The sequence below is a fragment of the Vidua macroura genome, chromosome 11 (genome assembly GCF_024509145.1).
Source record: "Vidua macroura isolate BioBank_ID:100142 chromosome 11, ASM2450914v1, whole genome shotgun sequence".
Classification (NCBI taxonomy): Eukaryota; Metazoa; Chordata; class Aves; order Passeriformes; family Viduidae; genus Vidua; species Vidua macroura.
In genome coordinates this window covers 19,814,285-19,835,668 of record NC_071581.1, presented here as the reverse complement: position 1 = coordinate 19,835,668, position 21,384 = coordinate 19,814,285, and the positions used below count along the sequence as shown (strand labels likewise).

At 47.8% G+C, this 21,384-nt stretch overlaps 1 protein-coding gene across 1 annotated transcript; it reads left to right on the top strand.

The window, feature by feature from the left end:
• The first annotated feature begins 40 nt into the window (after positions 1-40).
• On the top strand, positions 41-19,794 carry COTL1 (coactosin like F-actin binding protein 1). The gene is made up of 4 exons (XM_053987451.1): positions 41-217; positions 597-679; positions 10,398-10,555; positions 18,523-19,794. The coding sequence occupies exons 1-4, from the start codon at positions 141-143 to the stop codon at positions 18,631-18,633; spliced, it is 429 nt and encodes a 142-aa protein (XP_053843426.1). The 5' UTR covers positions 41-140; the 3' UTR covers positions 18,634-19,794.
• The last annotated feature ends 1,590 nt before the right edge of the window (positions 19,795-21,384 follow it).

Here is a 21,384-nt window from a genome sequence, read left to right as displayed (position 1 = left end):
GCGGCGGCGGCGGGGGCGGGACGGCCGCGGCTCGCGGGGCTCGGCTCGGCTCGGCTCGCTCAGCGCGGTGCGGCAGCAGCGGCGGCCGCGGCCCCCCCAGCTCCGCGCCGCTCCGCGCTGCCCCCCTCCCCTTCGCCCCCATGGCCACCAAAATCGACAAGGAGGCGTGCAGGGAGGCGTACAACCTCGTCAGGGACGATGCCACCGAGGTGAACTGGTAGGTGGCCCCCCGGCATCCCCCCGGACGGGCAGCGGTGCGCTGGCGGTCCCCGACCTCTCTCCCCGCTCCCCAAAGGGTGACTTCTACAGACCTTGCCCCCTTCTCCTCTCCCCCTCTTCCTAAAGGGTGGGTTTTTCACAGCCTATTCTTCCCCATCTCCTCCTTTCCCTTCCTAAAGACTGTGACTGTTCAATGTATTCTTCGCCTTCCCTTCCCCAATTAAAACGGTGACTTTTAAATGTGTTATGTGTAAATATGTCATGTGTTAAAAGGGTGACCCCCATAAAAGGGTGACTTTTAAATGCGTTCCCCTTTCCCCCATCCGGAAAGGTGACTTTTAACTGTATTATTCCCCTTGTCTTTTCCCTCCCCGAAGGGTGACGTTTAAGTACAATGGCTCTACAATCGTCCCTGGAGACCAAGGGGTAGACTACGAAGCCTTTAAGAGGAAGTGCACAGGTAAGCTCCGTCTCCGTTGCTTTGGCCCCTTTCCGCCCTTCCTGCTGCCCGGGACGAGGGGGAAAGGACGGGAGGAAACTTGGGGGAGCTGGGATTAGTGCTGCTGCTTCCCCGTGCCCGCCCTGTCCTGCGGGATCGCGTTTCCAGCTCCACAGAGTGCGACTCCCCCTAGTCCATAGTCCAGCGGCTCCTTTGTCTCACCCTTAGACTTCACGTCCTTTGGGCTCTTTCTCCCCTCTTTGCACAATCTTTCGCTGCTTCTCGGTTATAAACCAGATAAAACGCGTGATAAGCAACGGCCGCCTTGTTTGGCAATGCAATTTCAGAGCAAAGCCGACTCGGCTGCCGTGGCTGGAAAGATGCGGTCGTACAGATCGTTGAGAATGAAATACTCATGAAATCCTTCTGAACATCACAGCACTAAAGTGACTGCAGTTGGAAGGCTTGCTGGGATTTTTTAAGAGCACGAAAGCTGAGCGGAGGGTGCAAAGCTGGGCTCGAACAATGCAGCGCTGCGAACAATCCCAGATGTGGCGTTGCACAACCGCAACTGTTGCGGCTCCAGTTTAAACGTGGCAGCTCGTTGTTGAGCTGCCGGCTGTGGAACATTCAGGGCAGGAACAAAGCCTGGGGAAAAGGAAGATCAATTCAGGAGTGTTTAACTGTGTCTGATCGTGACTTTTGATGAGTTTCACAAAAGCGGGTTTTGATTTTTATCTCAGTTTTAATCAGTTTTCCTCCTATCTTGGCTGCTCGTTAACAATGTCACCAAGTGAGGTGAGATACGGAGTATTTTTTTACTAATACTGGATTGTAACAAAGTCTCACTCACTCCGCCAGTTACTGTACAATCGAGTGCTGTGATCCACCTGTGTTTTCAGAATTCTGTGTCTGAACTGTGGAGGAATTGTGTTGAGCAGTCTCTGCCTTCTCAAGGTGGGGCAGTTCATGGGGACACCGTGGGGCTGGGAGTCCCAGGGCTTGGCTGTGCCTTATTGAGTGGAAGGGGAGAACTCCTAGGAAAGTAACTGTGGGAGGGACAGCTCTGATCTGACAGGAGAAAAGTGTATTTTAGTCCTTGGAAAGGAGCTATGAAATGAAGATTGTTTAGGCTGCTCTGCTACGACGTTGGCAGTGGGGTCTCACTGAGATTAATGCAGCCACTCGTTTCCAGCTGTTCCTGAGAACCTGCAGGGGAAATTCTCAGAACTAGGAAAGGTCCTGTTGCAGCTGGTGTCAGAAGAGCTGATCACTGCACTGCAGGAACTCCTTCCCACTCAACTCCTTTTAGTGGGCGACAGAAGGGAGAAGCAATTACCTGGAACCCAGGGAATCCCGGGGCTCAGCACTTTGGAAGCTCATGGCAGTGGTTAATTGTTCCCTTGGGAGGTCAATGACTTCAGGATCTGAGTGCCACGTTCTTGTCTCCTCTCCTGGCCAACATAACTGAGCATCTCTGGTGCCTCCAGACACCTGAGGCTTGCAGGGGAGCCTTCCTCATTTATTTTCTCTCCTTGCCTTTCTCCCTGTCTTTCTTTTTGTCTGAGCTGATTTTCAATGCTTTTTCTGGATGGGAGCCCCTTGAGAACTTCCTCTCCTCCATTCTGTGGCAAAGGGAATCCTTTTCTGGAGTGGCTGAGCAGGCAGAGGGGCTTTGGCAGAGCACAGGCAGGAGCTGGGTTGGGTAGGATGAGGATGACAAGTAGTGGAAGCACACACTGCATGCTGGAGTGTGGCCACATCTGTGTTCTTTGCAGGGCTCAGAAACAGGGTGCTCAAACCAAGCTGGCCCCAAGATAGAAAAAAAAGGAAATTTCCCATATTTTAGAAATAAGCTCAGTAAGGAAAGAGTTAAATATAGGGCACTTGAGGGGTGGGCTGTGGCCTCTTATTAGCCTTTAATGGGGAGCTAAATCCCGTAGAGCTGCTCCATTGCTCCCTTTCCCTGTTCCTTCTTTCCCTTTCCCTTGGCATGCACCTGCTGAGGGCTGTTCCCTGGCAGACCAGGGCCAAGAAGTTGTCCTCAAACCCACCTCTGGAGCACAGCTGTTGGAGACTTAAAAAAAAGGCACATTGAGGTGCCTGGTCCTTGGCTGAGAGATGAAAAGGATCTTCCTCCACCCACGAATTTCAGTGCTGCAGTTGGGGAAGGAAGAGATGCAAGTTTTGGAGCCTCCATCTGTGCAGCAAACCTTCACCTGGCCCGCTAGACATAGTCAGGAATCAAACCTTGTGCCAGCAGTGAAGTTGGAGCTTTCCTTCCCATCTGGAAGAAAGTAGAGTTGGTTGGAATATTTCTACTGCAACAAAGTCAGTAAAAAAAGAGTAGCAAGGGATGGGAAAAGCTGTTGAATATTATTTCTTCTTGTTGCTACATCTCCTTCCTCTTGGTCTCTTCCATCCCCTTTTACATTTTATTGGAGGGGAGAAGATCTGCTATCAATGCAAACAGCTTCAGAAAAATGTGACTAAAATTTTTAAAAACCTTGGTATCAGAACAAACTCCTTTGTTTTGAATTCCTGTTGTGTGAGAAACATTGCCCTGAAAGTCACAAAGTGCTGCAGCTGCCTCTGGTAGAAGCTGAGCATCATTTGGTGGTTGGAGGTGAGAGCAGGAGCTGGGATTGCAAATCTCAGCGTGCAAAGAGTCACCATCAGAGCTCGCTCTGCTCCACTTTCTGCAGCAGCTATTTCTGAGCTGCAAACATCCCAGTCCCTGCTTTCTTTAAGAACCATTCTTATGAAAAGCACCTTGGTACACACTGCTCCCCTGCTGGGCACTGGGCAGGGTCACTGTGCTGGTTCCTGTGGCTCTGGGACCAGGAGGGGCTTTTGTACAGGTTTGGAATCTCTTTGCCTGTGGTGGATGTCCTGCCTTGTGCAGTGATACATGTCAGGGGGCTGGAAGGGGCTGTTGCAACAGCTCCTATTTTTGCTTTTTTCCCCCCCATCCATAATCCTTTCCATGCCCATCACTGCCTCTGCAAACCTCCTTGGGGAACCAGCGTGGCTGGGGACAAAGGGAAAGGAGAGAAACTGAAATTGCTTCTTTTAGAGGAAGTAGCACTTGAGTGAGGCCGTGTCAGAATCCATCTCTGCACACCTCCAGCCCCGCTCTGGGGCTGCTGGGGGAGCACACGTGACACAGGTGCTGAGCTGGGGCAGGGAGGCCAGGAGCTGCTGCTGGCCCTGCTTTGGGTTCTTTCCTCCTCTGCTGTACTCTCAGATACACGTCCCACAGCAGACCTGCATCTTACACATCAGTCCCCCATCAGACCTGCATCTTACAGATCCTGGCGTGGGGGCCTTTTCTTCCTTACATCTTCACTAAGCTCTGTGTAGGAACAGAAAGGTTGAACAAACAGCATCGTTAAACTATCAGATTTTCCCATCCCCGTTTGGGGACAGCAGTTGCCACTCCTAGAGGAAGGAAACATGGAAAGAAGAGCTCCTTAAGTGCCCTTTTGTTCAGGGTCCTGAGGTGATGCTGCAAACACAGCCTGACCCTGAACTTCTGCGTGTCAGTCGTTGTCGTGCCATCTCTGCCAAGGTCTGTTTGTCTCAGACAACTCAAACACTGCCTGGGAAGCAGCAGCCCCTGCTTTAGAGCCAGGCATTCATCTTCTCTGGCCTCCAAAGGGCAGCCCCACGTGTGTGGGCACCTCTGCTCCAGCCTGTCCCAAAAGAAAGCCAAGGAAGTTGGTTTAAGGCACATCCTTGGGTGACTCGGAGGTGGCTGCTGGGGGCTCTTCCTCTGGCAGTCCTGCCTAATGGCCAATGTCCTGCCTGTGCTGGCCCTGCTCTGACCCACAGAGTCTGGAGACCAAAGCTGAGAGCACTCACTGTGTCAGGGTCATTGAACACTCCGTGTAGACACCCCCTGTGTCTTCTGCCTGAGAACTGTTTTGCTTGGGCTTAACAGCACAGATTAGCTCTGCATTAAACAAGGACTTGATTCAAGGCTTCTGATCCACTTTACTTCCCAGTTCCAGCTCTTGCCTCTGCAGATGGCCTGGCTCCAGAGGAAGCATTAATTTGTTGGTTAGGACTACGTGCCATCAGTACACTTTGAGAAAAAGCAGCTGAACTGGTGCATTTGAAGCCAGAAAGAGATAAGAGTTGAAGGTTATTGTATGGAAGCATGTGACAGCTCTTAGGATTTTTTTTTGATGTTTTTAATTTCAAAGTCTTATAACTGGGCTGCTGATGCTGTTGCTGAGAAGAGCGGGATGAGTTACAACTGAAATGACATCCTGTGAAACTTTTGTGTTTGTCTGTTGTACCTGGACATTGCCTCAGTGTCTGTATTATGAAGCAGCAGAGCATTACATTGGCTCTGTCTGTGGTTTAATTTCTTTTTTTTTAGTGTGCATTCTGCCATTAAAAAAATGGAGTGGTCAGAAGGTTGGATTTCCCCCCACCTCCCTCCCCATGCCATATGTGAACAGCTGTTTTCAATGCATCTCTGACAAAAGAAATAATGAGCCTTTTATTTGGAAAGCCTCAGAGCAGATAAATAATTGCAATGACAGCATGAAATGGGATAGTTATTCATGTGTCTGAAAAGATCAGCCCAAAACCACACTGGGTATTCAGCAGCAGGAAGAACAGAAAATCTTTGGAAGAACAGAAAATAAATACCCTATAAAATCATTTGGAGTTGACATAAAATATTAGATATTAGAAATATAATTGGCTCCTAATAAAAATACAAGTTTTTTGGGGTTTAGATCAATTGTCCCAGAAAGCCTGAGCTGCACATTAAAGACGCAGGAGCTGTGAGTTGAGAGATCACCAAGGTTACGTTGGCACCTGAGGTTGTAGGAAAGATTTGTAAAAACACACGAGGACATATAATGAGATAGGTGCTTATCTGCATTTGGCTGCATCTTAAGTTGCTAAAATGGGCCTTGTAAATCAATCTCCTACTGCTTTTGTTTCTCCTCTTCAGTGTTCATCTCTCCTGCTTTCCCTTACTGGCTATTTAAAGGAAGACCTGGGGCCACGGGTGGCTTATGGAATTTGTCACGCTGCCCCTGTGCCCTCCCTGGCTGTGTGGACCTGCTCTTGGCAGGGTCACAGCGATCTCCTGGCTGCCAGCTGCAGCCCAGGCTTAGCCTGGCCCTGCTGTGGACAGGGTGTGGGTTTAGGGAATATTCTCACTGATTTTTGTGGCAGTAACTCATCAGGTCAAGGCCTGCAGTGATGGCGACTCTTGGTTTTGTGGTAACTCTTGGTAACTCTTTGGCTTTGTGATGGTAACTGATGGTAACTCTTTGGTTTTGTGATGTTTAATGAAAATGTCGTGGCTGTGGGTCTGCCTTTGCCAATTCCTGGTGGGAAAGAAGAGCTTTGTACCTTTTGCCTGCCCTTTGTTTTGGGGCCTGCCTGGCCCTTCTGGCCAGCCAACAGCACCATTCCTTCCTTCAGGGAAGAGCTGGGTCCCCTTTTGCTCCCACTCTGCCCTCAGTATCCACCCAGGTCAGGAGAGGAGCCATGACTGTCACTGGGCTAGCAGCACTCCCCTGGTGGCTTCACTGGAGCAGAGAAGCCACTGTGGGGTCATTTTCCCCGTGCACTTGTGTCCCTGCACTCCCATCGGCCACCCCGAGTCACCTGGAGAAGGTTTGGTGCCCCAGCAAAGCCCTGTGGTGGCTCTGGGGTCAGACACGTCTGAGATGACTGAATGAACTCGTTGGGGTGGAGCAAGGCAGCCCTGCACAAGATCTGTGGGCTTAGTGCAGGGTTTAAGAGGAAAAAACAGTGTAGGAAGAAGTAAGGAACGTTTCTGTCTGCACTTGCAGCCACGTGACCACTGGGCTGACTGAAGAGGTGGAAAATTGACAAATTAATCTAAAATTAATCCAATTGAAGCAAACAAATTAAATCTTCACGGAACCTGTCATGCGCTGCAGTAATCCACGTTGGACAGAAGACAATAGCAGGTCGGTCCATCACCTGCCTTGCTGCCTGTGACCTTGATTCAGCAGGCAGGTGAAGCTGGGAGCAGTGTTTTTATCGTGGCACATCTCTGGCTTGGCCATTCACAGCCCTCAGCCCGAGAACCGTGATGGTTTGGCAGTGTGCTCCTTTCCTGCAGCTATTATCTTTTACTGATGACTCACTGCATTTTAATCTAATGGGGAATTTTTCAGTACAGCTGAAACAAAGCACTTGAGTGGATGTAGAAAAAGAGAAGGATACCATGAAGGAAATCTCTGTAGTTTGGCATCAGGCTTTGTTGACAGCCAAGGGCAGCTTAATCAGAATATTTGGAAAATCCTGCCTTAGTGATAAATAAAGAGTTTGGAGAGAAACACCAAGTGATGCTCGTTAAGGCATTCATATTGCTGCTCATTGTTTGTCCAACCATTGTGAAGGGAGTCGTGCTGTTAATTGAATTAACATTGTTAATTTCTGCTGTTTGGGTCCTGTGCGATCTCAAATAAAGCTGCTATTTCCGTTCTCCCCAGATCAGTTATTCACTTCTGTCTGCCCTGAAATTCATGCCTCAGTGGCTGGGAAGGGGGTGGCACAGCACAGGATTTCCTCTTTCCGGGGAGATCTGTGCTGTCTCTCTCTGATTTGTTCTGTCCCCTCACTCTCAGCAAATTCCTAAAACCACCGTGAGCGCTTTTGTGTGAGAAGGGGGTGATGGATGTTAATGCCCTGAGATTTCTCGGGGAGTTGGCACTGATGGCACTGATGACTTCCAGCGCGGGGAGTTGATGTGGCAGGGTAGAACTGATTAACCGTGAAAGAGGAAATCTGGGAGTAGGGAAGAACTTGCATTTTGATCCCCTTATCACTCCGAACACGCTCCAGACTAATTGTGAAACTCAGCCGCTTCTGCTCAGGGATTTTGACCTGCACTTGGAGAGGCTTATACCCAGGCTGAGCTAGCGCTAAAAAACCTCTCCATCCGTCCCTGATGCCCTTTTAGGAACTGAGACATGTTAATTGCTCAGGGCTCCAATTCACATTCCCTCTCGCTTTGTGTGCAGCGCGATTCACACCCGGCACGGCGAGTTAAGGCATCACGTTTGTGCTAAATATCCTGGGCTGAAGGCTATGGCAGCTGAAGAAACCTGCTCTGCCTCCAGTAGGGACATGAACTCCGTGGGGAGACAGGAGGAGACAGGACCCAGCTGGGGTGTGACCCCTTCAAGCCCCCACAAGTGAAGCAGCCCCAGGAAAAGTCTGCCCAAGAGGTGACTCAGAGCCCCAGTCCAACCTCAGGTGCTCGTTGAACTTACTGGGACTGAACACGGTGGAGTAAGGGCTGTTCATGCTCAGGTGATCTCATGGATAAAAGCTGGAATTGCTGGATTTGGCTCTCTTTAGTGTCATGGAGCTGCTTTCAACCAGGATGGGCAAGCACTGAAAGTTCTGCTGAGAAGCAAATCCTGCTGCTGCCAGTGAGCTGTGGGTTAATGTCAAATTGAAGTTATTCTGACAGAAAAGTTCATAGAATCCCAGAATGGTTTGTGCTAGAAGGGGCCTTAAAGATCATTTCATTCCAGCACCATCATAAGCAGGGACACCTTCCACTATCCCAGGTTGCTCCAAGCCCCATCCAACCTGGCCTTGGACACTTCCAGGCATGGGGCATCCCTGGAACTTCCTCTCTGTGCTGCTATGAAAAAGCACTGCTTTTTCACATTCATTTTCTTTTTTTCCATTATCTTTATTACAAAGGGGCACATTCCAGTGTCCACATTCTCTGTGGCAGCCTCTGTTAGAAGGGACAGGGATGGAAACCCACAGGCTCAAGGTGGGGACAGAGGGCTCCATGGGAAGGGCAGTGACACCATTGCAGTGCAGGAGCTCCCAGCACTCCGTGGCATTAAAGAGCTTTCCAGGACTGCTCCCAGAGGAGCCACAGAACAGTTCTGAGCGTGGCCTCCTTTGCTGTCAGAGCTGGGGAAGCAAGGCTGGCTCCTGGATCTGTTAATTGTAACGTTGGAGGATTTGCTGTCTCGCTTCACCTTGGGTATTTCCTGGCTGTCGCTTCATTTATGGTTCTAATCAATCTTGGGAAGAGGATTTATTGTCAGAGCCAGCAGTTTCCATGTGCATTTCTTACACTCACCAGTAGCAGGGCAACTGAGAGAGAAGTTTTGTTTGCCTGCATTGTTGATACACAACTTTTTCTCTCCTTCCAAAGATCCATCTGGATTTTTCCTCTGAATAAGATCTTTCTTTTTGTTTCTATTTTGAAATCTTCAGAGGAGTTTGTTTTGAACATTGTACTGGCTCACACACCCCCCTACATCCATTTTCTAGTTTGCCCAGTATTACTCAGTCAGTGACAAAAAACAAAAAAAAAACCAAAAAAAAAAAAAACCAAAAAAAAAAAAAGAACAGAGAGAACAAAACAGGGACAGCAGAGGTAGATTTTTTCAGACTTAAAAAAGTCTTCCCTTTTAACAAGGAGAATTTGTCTTTGTGAACACTTTGACAAATCAAAGTGTTAGAGAAGCTCTGAGATATGTTACCTTGCAGAGAACATCCCAATTTTTTTTTTAACATTGATTTCTAGCAGCTTATTTTCTGGGGATGAGTAATTTAAAGCTGCTTCTCCCCTGTCTCCAGAGCTCTTGGGGCTGTCCTGGCTGCTCACGGAGCGTGCTGGGGATGTTGGCAGTCATTCCTACACCTGGAGCCTATACATTTTCACCTGGCAATTAGTCAACCCAGCAAATCCTTCTAAGGCATGTTGAACTGGTCACAAGTGTGCCAGGATTACCAGGAGTCTCCTCAAGCAGCAGGTTTGTTCTTCTGGTTTGAGTCACCTCCTCTAAAAGGCCTCGAGCGACCTCTGAGAGACGACGAAGCCATGATTGGGAATATTCCACAACTGCACAAGTGTCCATCTGCTCTGCTTTCTGCCACTCCTGGTGGAAGGCTCCAGCATCCCTTGGAGCCTGGGGATGCAGGGGGATGGTGCTCCTGATCAGGAAGGCTTCCAACTGCCTGGCTCCATGAGTCATCAGGAGATGGAGGAAGGAGCTCTTTGAGATAACAGTCTGCAAGGTTGTCACACATATGGCCAGGCTAAATTAGTCTGGTGTGATGTAGCACAAACCAGCTGTGAAACAAGAATCAGCACAGCTCTGAAGTCCAGGACTTTTCCCTCCAGGGATTTGGAAGGAATAGAAAAACACACCTGGGCAAGCAATTGCAGATTTTTCTTTTCCTCCTTCTTCTCCCTTCCTTCTTGTAAACTCATACTGCAAGTGAGCCAGAAATGGATGGAAGGAGGGAGAAAGATCACACTTGCACAATGGCCAGTTTCTGGTAATGTTATAAAATGTGACCCTAATCCTGCTATTCTGTAAGAAGGAGACACGAGGATATCACTTTCTTCCCTTCTCCACCAGACCTGCAGATGAATCATTTGGCTGCATGGTTAGCTCTGTGCTCTTGACCTGCCTGCTGACTGTATTTGAGCCATTTCCACTGTGATGTGGGGTGTCCAGCACAGCCAGTTTCCTCCCAGTAACTCAGAGAACCCAGAAGAGGCAGAGCCAACACGGGCAAAGCACACCTTGCAAGCACAGGGCATATGAGCAGAGCCCTGATTCCCAAATGCTGGCACTGAATCACGGGATCAGTGCCTTGCCTTGGTGTTTAAGAGCAGCAGGCTCACCCTGGAGAAGGGGAAGGCAGGGATGTTGCTGGTTTTAATCTCTTTGTCCCTTTTCTGCCTCCGCAGACGATGTGCGATTGTTCGGCTTTGTCCGATTCACCACCGGCGATGCCATGAGCAAGAGAGTCAAGTTTGCCCTCATCACCTGGATTGGAGAGGATGTCAGTGGCCTGCAGAGAGCCAAAACTGGGACTGACAAGACGCTGGTTAAGGAAGTAGTACAGGTAACCTCTTCCTTATGCTCCTAACCACCAGCTCCCATCACTGTTTTCTGTACCAACACCAGCAGGAGGGAGAGAGAGGGAAGGATTGGCTCATCCTCCAACTTAGGAGTTAATCCTTTAAAAAGAAGACAGTTTCCTATTGCCTGTCTTCCTCCTAGGAAGGCTTAACATCTGCCCTTTGAGCACTCAGGCATAAAGAAGCACCTTTTGAGCTTAAGGCTGCCTTAGCTATTTCATGAGGAGGGAATTTATGCACTCCCCTCCTTGTCACCACTGAGATGTCTCCCATCCCCTTCCTTGATATGGAAATAATTCACTGTTGAATGATCATGAGCAGCATGAAGTTAAGCAGGTAAAATTAAACAGGAAAACCCACACCCTTGTTTAAACTTCTCCAGAGGCCTTTTGCCTTTGCACAGTGAATTTGTGGAGCTAATCACCCAAAGTCTGAAGTCCCTATGGTACCAATTAACTAACGGCTCTTAATGGCTAACTAGATGTGAACAGGCTTTGTTTGGCCTTGGGTGTAGCAGGGGAAAGAGAAATGTGCTCAGTCCAAGTGAGAACAAACAACAGCCAGGAGAGAAGTGACTCGTGAGAGGCTGCACAGAGCCACAGCTGAGACCTGGCTGTGATGGAGAGGATGCTGATGTTTGGAATGTTTCTTCTGGAGAAGTATTTAAAGCAAGATTAGCTCTTCCAACAAAACATAGAACCAGCTCACCAGAGCCTGTGAAATAGTTTTGTTTATGCTCATGGAGAATAAATAGGCTGATGATTAAATTAATCTCCCTCAATAACTGAGCTCTTGCCAGTTTAAAATCTCCCAAGAGGATTCTGTGAAGGGTGAGAATGAAGCCCCCCTCAACTCTTTGGTAGTTTATATGATACAGAAGATTACATTTAGATAAGAAGAATGAAGAAGATAATACATTCCTGTCCTTCCAGAAGATAAACTCTGGTGCTAAATGTTTTCAGAATGACGACTCAGAGGGGCCTGTTCTCCAAAGAAACTTCCAGAATGACACCTGAGAGATAGGAAAGCAAGTTTCTGCTCATGGGAAGCAGCTGGAACTGCGTAATTGTAGCCGAAGATGAAATTATAGAGTACTAATGAATGACTCTCATATGAGTCACTAAGCCCAAGATTTTCTTAAAAATCTGTTTAGACAATGTATTCCTGTTGAGTTGAATAGCATTCCTGAGCACTGTGCTCAGATCTGTCCCTAGGTCTGTTACATATAATTTGCAATTTCACTTGTTTCATCTTTGATTAGTAGTCTGTAGAAGTTAATAATCTGGTGGAGCATTAACCATTCTTGGCTGCTACTTAAAAGCTTTCTTTTTCTAATTAGTCTATACTAAAATATAAAAACAATACAACTGGTGCTCAATACACTTCTACTGAACAACCATGTCTATAAACCCCTGCAAAGCTTTTCTGAATGTCACAGCAATGGTGATCTCCTGTCCAGAAGAAATTGTCTTGACAAGTATTTTGAATAGTTCTTTATATGCAACTGAATCTCTCTGAGTGCAGTGAGATAAAAGCAGAACTATTTTCTTCTTTTTACGCCTGTGACCTTGCAGGTAATCTGTCAAAATAAACAAGAACAAGAAAGTCCAACTGAAATTTAATGGAGGGAGTTTATCCCAGAGCTATTTCACTCTTAGTAGTTCCCTTGACCTTCAGCTACATTCTCAGTGTTCCATTTTTTACAGAGATTATTTGAGATGTGAGTTATCCATAGAAAAATACACTTAGGTTTTGTTTTTTTTTTTTTTCTGGAATGGTGAACTACAAATCTGAGTCAGTGTTGGTTCATCATTTGGAAAAAGCAGTGCCCTAAGGTGGGAGTCTTTTGGTCTGCAAACCCTGAATGGGTGCAGGTGCACTTGGGCCCACAGGTGCACTCACCCCGTGGAATGGTGGCACAAGGAGCCTTTTTGTACAGCTTTGATCTGCACAAGGGACAGCTTGGGATTCCAGAAGAGCAGCTCTTCACTCTGAGAAGCCCTCAGCAAAACCTGAAGGGCTCTCACAATCTTGTACTATTTGCCAAAGCACCTGTGGGTCTTTATTTAGACCCAAGTGTGAGGGGATTCCTGTGAGGGGATTCCACAGGGATATCCCGTGCTGTATTGATGAGCTGGGGCTGAGCTCTGCTCAGGGCTGAGCAAACACCAATAAATGTTGCTGTTCTGTGAGTCAAAGTGAAAGCCAGTCAGCTCAGGCACCTCCTGCCAGCACAGCCCAGCTCTGGGATGAAGAGAATCCTGCCCAGGGATGGGTAATGGGCTCCCAGAAGCACCTGCCATGAGGAAAACACAAGGGACATGAACTGCTGAGGAGTGGATTATGGGCTGTGAACAGAGGGATGAAACGTTACAAAGCAGAGGTGGGAACTGGGTTGCCCTGGCTTTTGTGTTCCTCCCTTGGAAGGAGAAGCAGGTGCTGTGAAATCCGTGGGGAGGTGGCTCTGGAAGCAGTGCTGATAGTGAGTGCAGGAGGTTGCCAGAAAACCTCTCAGGAAGAAAGGACAATTGATTTTTAGCTGTAATAACTGTAAAATGACAGGGATGGATCTCATCTGCTACAAATAGCTGTAGCTCTTCTGATCTGTGCCAGATGAGAGCCAGGTCTTCTGGCCCTACTTGGCCCTATGCTTATTAGCTCTGTAATGTTGTTGGAAAATGGGTTTTGAGTTTATTGTATTTCTTTTGGATTGTAGAAAAATCCATTTAAGGAACTATCAGGAGCTTTTTTTATTTCCCCACAGCCATTTATTTTTCCATAACTCAGCTGGAAATCTTGGCTCCAGCCTGCAGCCTGGTCCAAGCAGCTCAGCTGGGAGCAGATTAGAAGAAAGGCCAGGATGGGGAACAAGTATTTATCTGTATCTTCTCAAGGGTCTAGCTAAGTCCTACTGTGTGAGACAGGGAGCAGGGGGATGCACAATCCCACCTTCTATCCACTGGCCTTCTCTCCATGCCAAGGACTAATGGGGGAAGAAGTGGCACAGAATTTCCCATTGCAGGTGGCTGCTTAAGATGTTTGGGAGAATTTCTGGGACAGAGTCTAAACCTACCCCTAGAACAATCTAAACAACTGGGAACTTCATGGAGCAGTGACTTCTGCAAGGCTGCATCCGTTTGGCAGCAGCAGCTGTGTGTCACCTTGTGCACAGGGTGACCTGGCAGATGTGTACAGAGAGCCACCCCCCAGCACTGGTGTCCCCTGCAAGCTGCACTTTGGTCACCAGACCCCACAGGCACAGGGGTTGTGGCACTGGGAGTGGCAGCCAGTGCTGCAATGGGGTGGTTTTGATGTAAACACCAAAGAAATGGAGACAGGACTTGGTTTCCCTCTGAGTGTTCCTTCCTCTCTGTGAACTCTCGTCCCTTCATGACTGCATTTCCTACCAGGAGATTTTAACTCTTCCTTAGGCACCTTTGGGGTCTTTTTCCTGACAGGGCTGAATTCATGTCCTGCAGGACTTTCCCAGCAAAGGGACTGCTCAATCTTTGCCAGTTTGTCAGATTTTCCATGGATTTTGACTCTTTTCTGTTTTCATCAGCACTCCTTCCCCCACATAGTCATGTGCTCTGTTATTTTCCTAATTCATATTCAGGGTAAAACAGCTCTGTTTCTGTGAGCAAATATTCGAGGCATTTTATTCATCATTATTTTTGGTGAGGAATTCATCTGGCTTTCGTGATGTCAACAGCTCTGCTGGGTTCCTGTTTTGCAGCTGACACCCAGATCTTTTTCTTGCTCACCTTTCCCTTTTCCTCTGGATTTCGCACTGCACTGGTGATGGTGTCCCATGAGGGAGCACCCACTGATGGGGGCCCTGTCCCTGCTCTTGGGCTCAAACAGAATTCCCTCTATGTGCTTTGGTTTTCTCATATCAGTACAGAGTCCTGACCAGAAGATGAAATAGCTAAATTAAGTCAGAAGTAAATTTAATAGCTTTGTTAGAGGCACTCAGGAAATCAAACTCCCAGGGAACAGCTATGTCACAGTGGCTTTGAGAGTTACTCATGAGGGTGAGTGAGATCCTGCTGTGAAGGCAAACAAAATTCTCCTTTTGGACTGTTTTTCTTGTTCTGGCTTACTGTAATGACCATACCAAATGGATATGGATTTACAAGAACTCCTATTCTAGAGAAGATGGTCAGAATCAGCAGCTTCTCATCTCCCTGTGTCTGACACACAGACTTGTGACTCTTCCAGTGGGATGAAGCACAGCAGGGAGAATTTGCAGAGCAGCTGAAATGCAGCTCCCATGGCTGAGACAAGTGTTTGCCAGAGGTTTGGACTGGCTTCTCTCAGTGTCTGGAACGGGTCCATGTAAAATTGGCAGGAGTAGATTTGAAGAGAGGGATTTTGCTGAGCTTGGAGTCTGACAGCTGAGTGCAGGAGCAGGTTTGCTGTAGGCCTGGGACTCAGACCGTGCTGGAAAAGAAACCTGGGAGATGTCATCTCCTCTGCACTGCATCTGCACTGGGGATGAGGTGACCAGGGGGAGGGAGTGGTGACATCAAGCACAGTAGAACTGAGGATTCTGAACATCAGCAGAGGCTGCTCCAAGCCCCAGTAAAAATAAAATAAATAAAAAAATAGCAAGAAGCTGCTCAGCTACCTGGCACCATCTGTAGCTGCTGAGAAGTGTCTGTAGACTATACAAGGATTTTACTCCTGGCTTCAGGCTTCCCAAGCTGGGATTTATAAGGGCCTCTGCAGACCTAGTTTGGTACAATATCTGCACCACACGGATTTTCCCTTGGGCAATATAGGGAAATTTTATGGCCCATATGCTAAACATATGGAAGAGGAAGAAAATCTACTCCACCCTTTTTTTTCCCCCCCTTTCAGTTGGCTGAAAGAGAAGGATTGAGCTTTCTGCACAGATTTCATGCTTCCCAGGGAGGGATGCAGGCTCCTTCTTTGCTCCTGCATGGTTGGAGCCCTTTCAGTCTGTGCCTGGTGTGGTTGGCACAGGGGATGGGATTCCAAAATTGTGACCCTCAGGCACAAAGAGGAGCTGGTGCCAGAAGGGTGCATTGGAGAACCAGGAGTGAACCTCAATATTTCTGTGTGCTGTTCACTGATTTGAGAGGCAAAGCAAAGAGACTGTGATCGCTGTTGTGTTGTGAGAGTGATAAAGATAAATGGCATCATTGTTTTTGTTATCTGGAGGCTGCTGGTGACTGGGTGAAGACAAAGGCTAGAATTCACTGGCAGGGCTTGCTGTGGTTGTAGAAAGCCTGGGGTTGGGGGGAGGAGAAGGGAAAAGGAAGTGGAGGATGCAAGATGAAGACACATGTCAGCAAATCAAGGGCCCAAGCATCAGAGTCATGCACTGTGCCTTAGGATTTGCACCCTGAACAAAAGCTCAGCCCCAGAGAGCTCAGACAGTAAATTCAGAGTGATGAGGGAGGCTGTGGCTGGAGAAGGTCGAGCAGCATGCTAAAATCAGAAATTCCAAACTCACCAGAAGCATCTTCCCTCCTTAGGGCCAGGCTTGGGGAGACACCGTGGTGGGTTAGAGCTGGTGTGAGGAGCCAAGGAGGACCCTGAGAGAATGGAATAAAGCAGAGTTATTAATAGCAGTGACCCAGATTGCACTCTGAGGGTACAAATCTGGCACAAGAGGTGTTCCAGTCAGCTAAGAGGATAGCTGAGTGGCTGGGAGCAGAACCCATCTGGCCTCTGCCAGGGGGATACTGTTCATTCCTTGCAAGGTGTCTTGGTGGTGCTGATGTGGAATGGTGGCTGATGCCCACAGATCATCACCCAGGAGTCATCTGGAGAAGTGTCTACTTGAGAAGGCATCTGAGTAATTATATTTACTTTGTGGCACATGTAATTAATTCTCCTCTGTTTGGGCATGAGAGCACTTGCAATTTCAATTTCAGAATCAGCTGGATTCTGCAAAGTGGGCATTGAAGAAAACCCTCCCCACACTTTTAAATATACTTTTCATGGAATCCCTCTCAGAAATGGTTTTATGGACCTGCCTCAGTTCTCACTAAAGCAGGGCAAAGACTTGCCCTGAAATCAGGTAGTCCTGAATAATCTGCTTCCCAAGGTGAGGAAAATTTGTTAAACCTGGCACCATAGAAAAGGAATTGAAAAGGCTCAGCTCAAAACTCACATAGGAACATCAAATAGCTGAAAATCCTGGGGTTCGTTTTAGTAAGAGCTGAGCTTTGCAGAGATGTCACCCTGGAGACCTGGAAGTAGGACACTCGTGAGCATGACTAAATCTGATGGTTTGGGCAGTTTGCCTCTTTATTCCCATCTCAAAAAAGAAAAAAAAAAAAAAAAAAGGATTTGTTTTTCTTTAAAAAGCAATGTCTTTCCCATTTTCCCTGGACTCTGCCAAGCCGTGGATGAGTGCCTGTGCTGTCCACGTGGCCAGAAAACCTGAGCATTGCAGGCAGTGGAGCAGGGCTGTTATTCCTGAGGACTTGTGTCAGAGCAGAGACATCAGCCAGAGCAGAGACAAGGCTCCCGAGCAGCTCCGAGGATTTCCTACAGTGTGAAACAGGATCAGCCACAGCTCAGAGGGGGGAGGAGGGAGCTGTTCTCCTCTCCTTTCCATTCCTCCCAGCACATGAAAGAGGTGCTGAGGCTCTTTCAAGCTGCATCCTCCTCCACCCCCTCCTTTACCCCACTCTGATCCCAAACTGAGACCCTTGAGACGCTGCCAAATAAAAAGCTCTGCCATGGCTTAGAGTCTGAAACCAATTAGAAGCCCCCCTTCCTGTTGTGCCAGGGCTGTGCCAGTGCCAGGGAGACCCACACAAGATGCCTGCTGCCCTCCCAAAGCGTTCCTTCCTTCTCCATCACCTTTTGGGGAACTCACTGCCCAGGGATTCGGGCATTTGCCATGACATGAGATGTCATGGCAAAGCTGTTGGGATTTTAATTCATATTTTCGGTGGAGTGCAGTGGATGCTTGTGTTTGTCATGTCTGTGGGGTGGGGGAAGGGAGACTCATGCAGTGTTCTCAGTTGTGGTTAGGAAGGGGAGGAAAATGCTAAAGCAAGCAGCAAACAGGCTGTTTGCTGAAATGGCTGTGCACACACATGGATGCCATGCCAGCCCTGCTGTGAGGCAGGAAGCACAGCCCCCAGCAAGGGAAAAAATCCCCGAGCTCTGACAAGAGCCCTAAAGGCACCCTGGGATCCCATTCTGCTCCCAGAAAGGTTTTCTGTGTTCCCAGCCTCACATCCCAGCACGCTGCCCGGGGCTTGCCCAGCTCCCAGGAGCTGCAGAGAGCTCTCAAGCAGGGGAAAGCTGCCCTGCAGCACACAAGTGCATTCATCCAGGAGGTCACTTGGGACACAAAGCACAGGGCACAGCCTGTGCACAGCCTGTCTGGGGCAGTGTCTGGCTGTGGCCACGGTGTGTGCTGGAGGTGAGGGGAGGAGGCACTAAATCCATGGAAGGAGCTGTGTTTGCTCCTGTACCATCCCTGTGCTGCTCAGTCCTTCACAGGTGTGACACTGCAGCGTACTCTGGTGTGGTGCTGTTCTTTTTTTAGGAGAAGGGGCCCTAAAAGGGCCACAGAGAGGATTAGTGACTTGCCCAAGATTATGCTGAGGGTCAGTGGTGGTCAGGAGGTCAATAATTTTGAGTGTTTTAGCTCACATACTGCTTAGGGAACTTGACCTAACCTGGCCTGTGCATCCCCAGGAAGAGCTGCTGCACCCCTGCATTGGGTCTGCAGCCAGTGACTGTGGAAGTAAATACATAACATTTTTCCAGCTAAAGTGTTGTGTTTTGCCTTCACTAGCCCTCTGTCTCATCCACAGCTTTCTATTTATCATCCCAGCCACAGGAGATCAGGGTATGCAGCTCAGACACCCAGGGAAGCTGGATAACACATCTTCATTCAGCTAGTTAAAAATATCCCCCTTTGTTAACAGTTTTTTTTTTTTTTTATCTCTTGCAGAACTTTGCCAAAGAATTTGTGATCAGTGACCACAAAGAGCTGGACGAGGATTACATCAAGAACGAGCTGAAGAAAGCAGGGGGGGCTAATTATGATGCACAGACTGAATAAAGGCAGGAACCTCCTGGCACCATCACCTGGATCTCCAAGGGAGGGCAAAGGCACAACAAACTAACACACCTGACAGATGAGGCAACTGAACTCCCCAGCTTTCTGTGGCTGCACCTAAGAACTCCCTTTTTTTGCATACAGAGGACTTTTATTTTCCATCCTCTCTCATGAAACATTCCTCTCTGGGGCTCTGTTTTTCTTTTTTTCCCCTTTTTTTACTCCTAACTCTGTCCATGTTCTCGCACCTGTGGAATTTAGATTTGGCTCTGCTTTGGTCCTATTCAGCCCTGTGTTTGTAGAGGCTTGCCACTGTGTCCTTCTTCATGTCTGTGTGTTTTACTTGGGCTCAGCCTGGTCTCTGAGGGAAGAAAGTTTTGGGGGAGTTCTGAACATCAATTACTTTAATTTCTGAAAAATTTGTTCTGACTGATATTCTTGGGAATAACATTATTTGCTGTTCTAGGCTCAGATCAGCTTGAGATGACTACCCTCAAACTTTGATTAAATCATCTAAGCAGAAATGCCCAGCTGAGATGTTATCTAACAGCTTAAACAACAAAGCCAACAAACAAAAAAATTTCTTTGACTCCTGATAAATGGGAATGAATTTGCCTTAAACATTGCTTGACAGTTGCTATGCTCTGTGCTGCATCTCTGTCCCTCCCTCTTAAAAATAAGATCCACCACAATCCTAAAGTGGGTTTTGTTGCTTTTTGGAGGTGTCACAGCACAGTAAACTGAGGGGCTTAGAAATGTCTGGACGCTTGGTCACTATTTTGTGTACGTTGGTCTCTGGGTTTGTATCTGACTTTGCTAATGCTGGGGCTCAGGAGGTGAAACTGAAATGCATAGATTTCCTTTTTCAATGATACCTGAAAAAAATAGCAGCCTCTGAATCCTTCCCTGCCCGTCCCCCCTGGTTATTCTGCAGTTAAACACGACATCTTCAGTTCCCTGGGGCCTTTGGCAGTGAACATCCTCCAGCTGGGACCAAGGGATGGAGCAGGGCAGCTCCTGTTTGTTTCTGGGGGCTTCTTTGTATGGCTTTTGTTTTTCCATCCAGGGTAACTGTCCCCAGAATTACATGTTGGGAGGGACTGTGGGGCTTGGGAGTCATCGCTATAAATCCATTACAGAAATAAATGTTTTTTAAGAACAGTTCTCAGCGACTCTGTTGTTCTTTTACCTTCCCTGTAACAAGCCTGTATTTAGGAAGTTTCTTAATCCTTGGTGTGAAGCTTTGAGCTCCTGCAATCTTGGGGCTATTAGGAGAATTAAAGACTGGCTTAGATGTAAAATGATCCCAGTGCCTGCAGCCCTTGTCTGCTCATCTCTGCTCTGAGAGGCAGAGGTGACCACAGTGCACCTGACACACTTTTTATTCAGCAGCTCTGCTTCTCCATTTCCAGTGCCAAAGTACCAAGTGGGAATTGTAATTAGGTCAAAGAGAATTTCACAGCCATGAAAAATAGATGTAGAGAGGTCAGGAACAGATTTGGGAACAAGAACAACACTTTCAGACAAGTTTTGCAGCTTCCTGCACAGGGTTACGTGGGGCATTACAGTTCTGGACAGGACTTCCTAAACCTTGTCCTGAAAGAAGGGAAATGGTTATTTTTTACAGGACTGACAGCAGGGACAGGCATAACTAATGGGAAGGAGCTTTGCAGAGAGCTTGTGATGCTCTGAGGCTTTGCCTTACTGGTTCAGTGACCACGATAAACTTTAATTTGACACCCTGTGGCACAAATCTCTGCCTGGTTTTGAAGCCTGGCAGCACCATCACAAGAAATTCATCAGCACCAGCTGTGGTGGGGGCTCAAGAAAGGGCTCAGCAGAGGCAAATTAGCTTTCTCAGCCTTCAAAGGCATCTCAGCAAGAGGGATGGAGCACTTGTGTTGCCTTTGGCAAGCTGGGTCCAGGGATGGAGGAAGAGGAGGCATCACCCTGGTTCTGGTTGCTTTGCTATCCTTAATCCAGTTCTTAGAACATGAAAAATCCCATATTCCCTCTTTGAATAACCTCTGTGGTGTACAGGCACATGGACCCTCATGATGAGCACAGGAATATCAAGTTTGCAGGCATCGCAATGGTAACGCCTGAGAAAAATGAGAAGGAATTACGGATTTGTAATATGAGGATAAATCCTTGTGGGGAAAAAAAAAAAAGTAGCTTAATGAATGAGAGTAATAGCAAAGAATCAGTGGGGTTGGGTTTTTTCCAACCCCAATTTCATCTTTTAGGGCAGGCTATGTAGAGACACCACCCTGGTGATGCTATGAAGAACTTTGTGGGGAAAAGCTGGGGTGAGATGCACGGGAGCACTGCTGCTGCTCTGCCTCTGGCCTCAGTGGGTCAGTGCTGAAAACCCACCAGGGAGCTCTTGTTTGTACAGTCCTGTCCCTCTGGCAGCACTGCAAGAGCCAAGTTAATCAAGTCCCTGCTTGTCAAAGCCTCAGTCAAACAGGAGATTATCTTGGTCACAAAGAATGTCCTGGAAACACACCCAGCCCAAGCTGATGAATGCATATCCCAGGGGGAATGCCTGGGAGTGTTTGGGGCAAAAATGTGTTTCCAGAATTAAATGCTTCATTTTCTCAGAATTAAATGCTTCATTTTCTCTTTACTTCCCATTCCTGAGGAGTAATGTGAATTAGCCATTAAATTGTTTGTAGAATGCTGATTATACTTCAGTGTTAGGAGTGGTTTGCATTTCCCTCAGGAGAGTGACTTTACTGGTGTTATATCAAA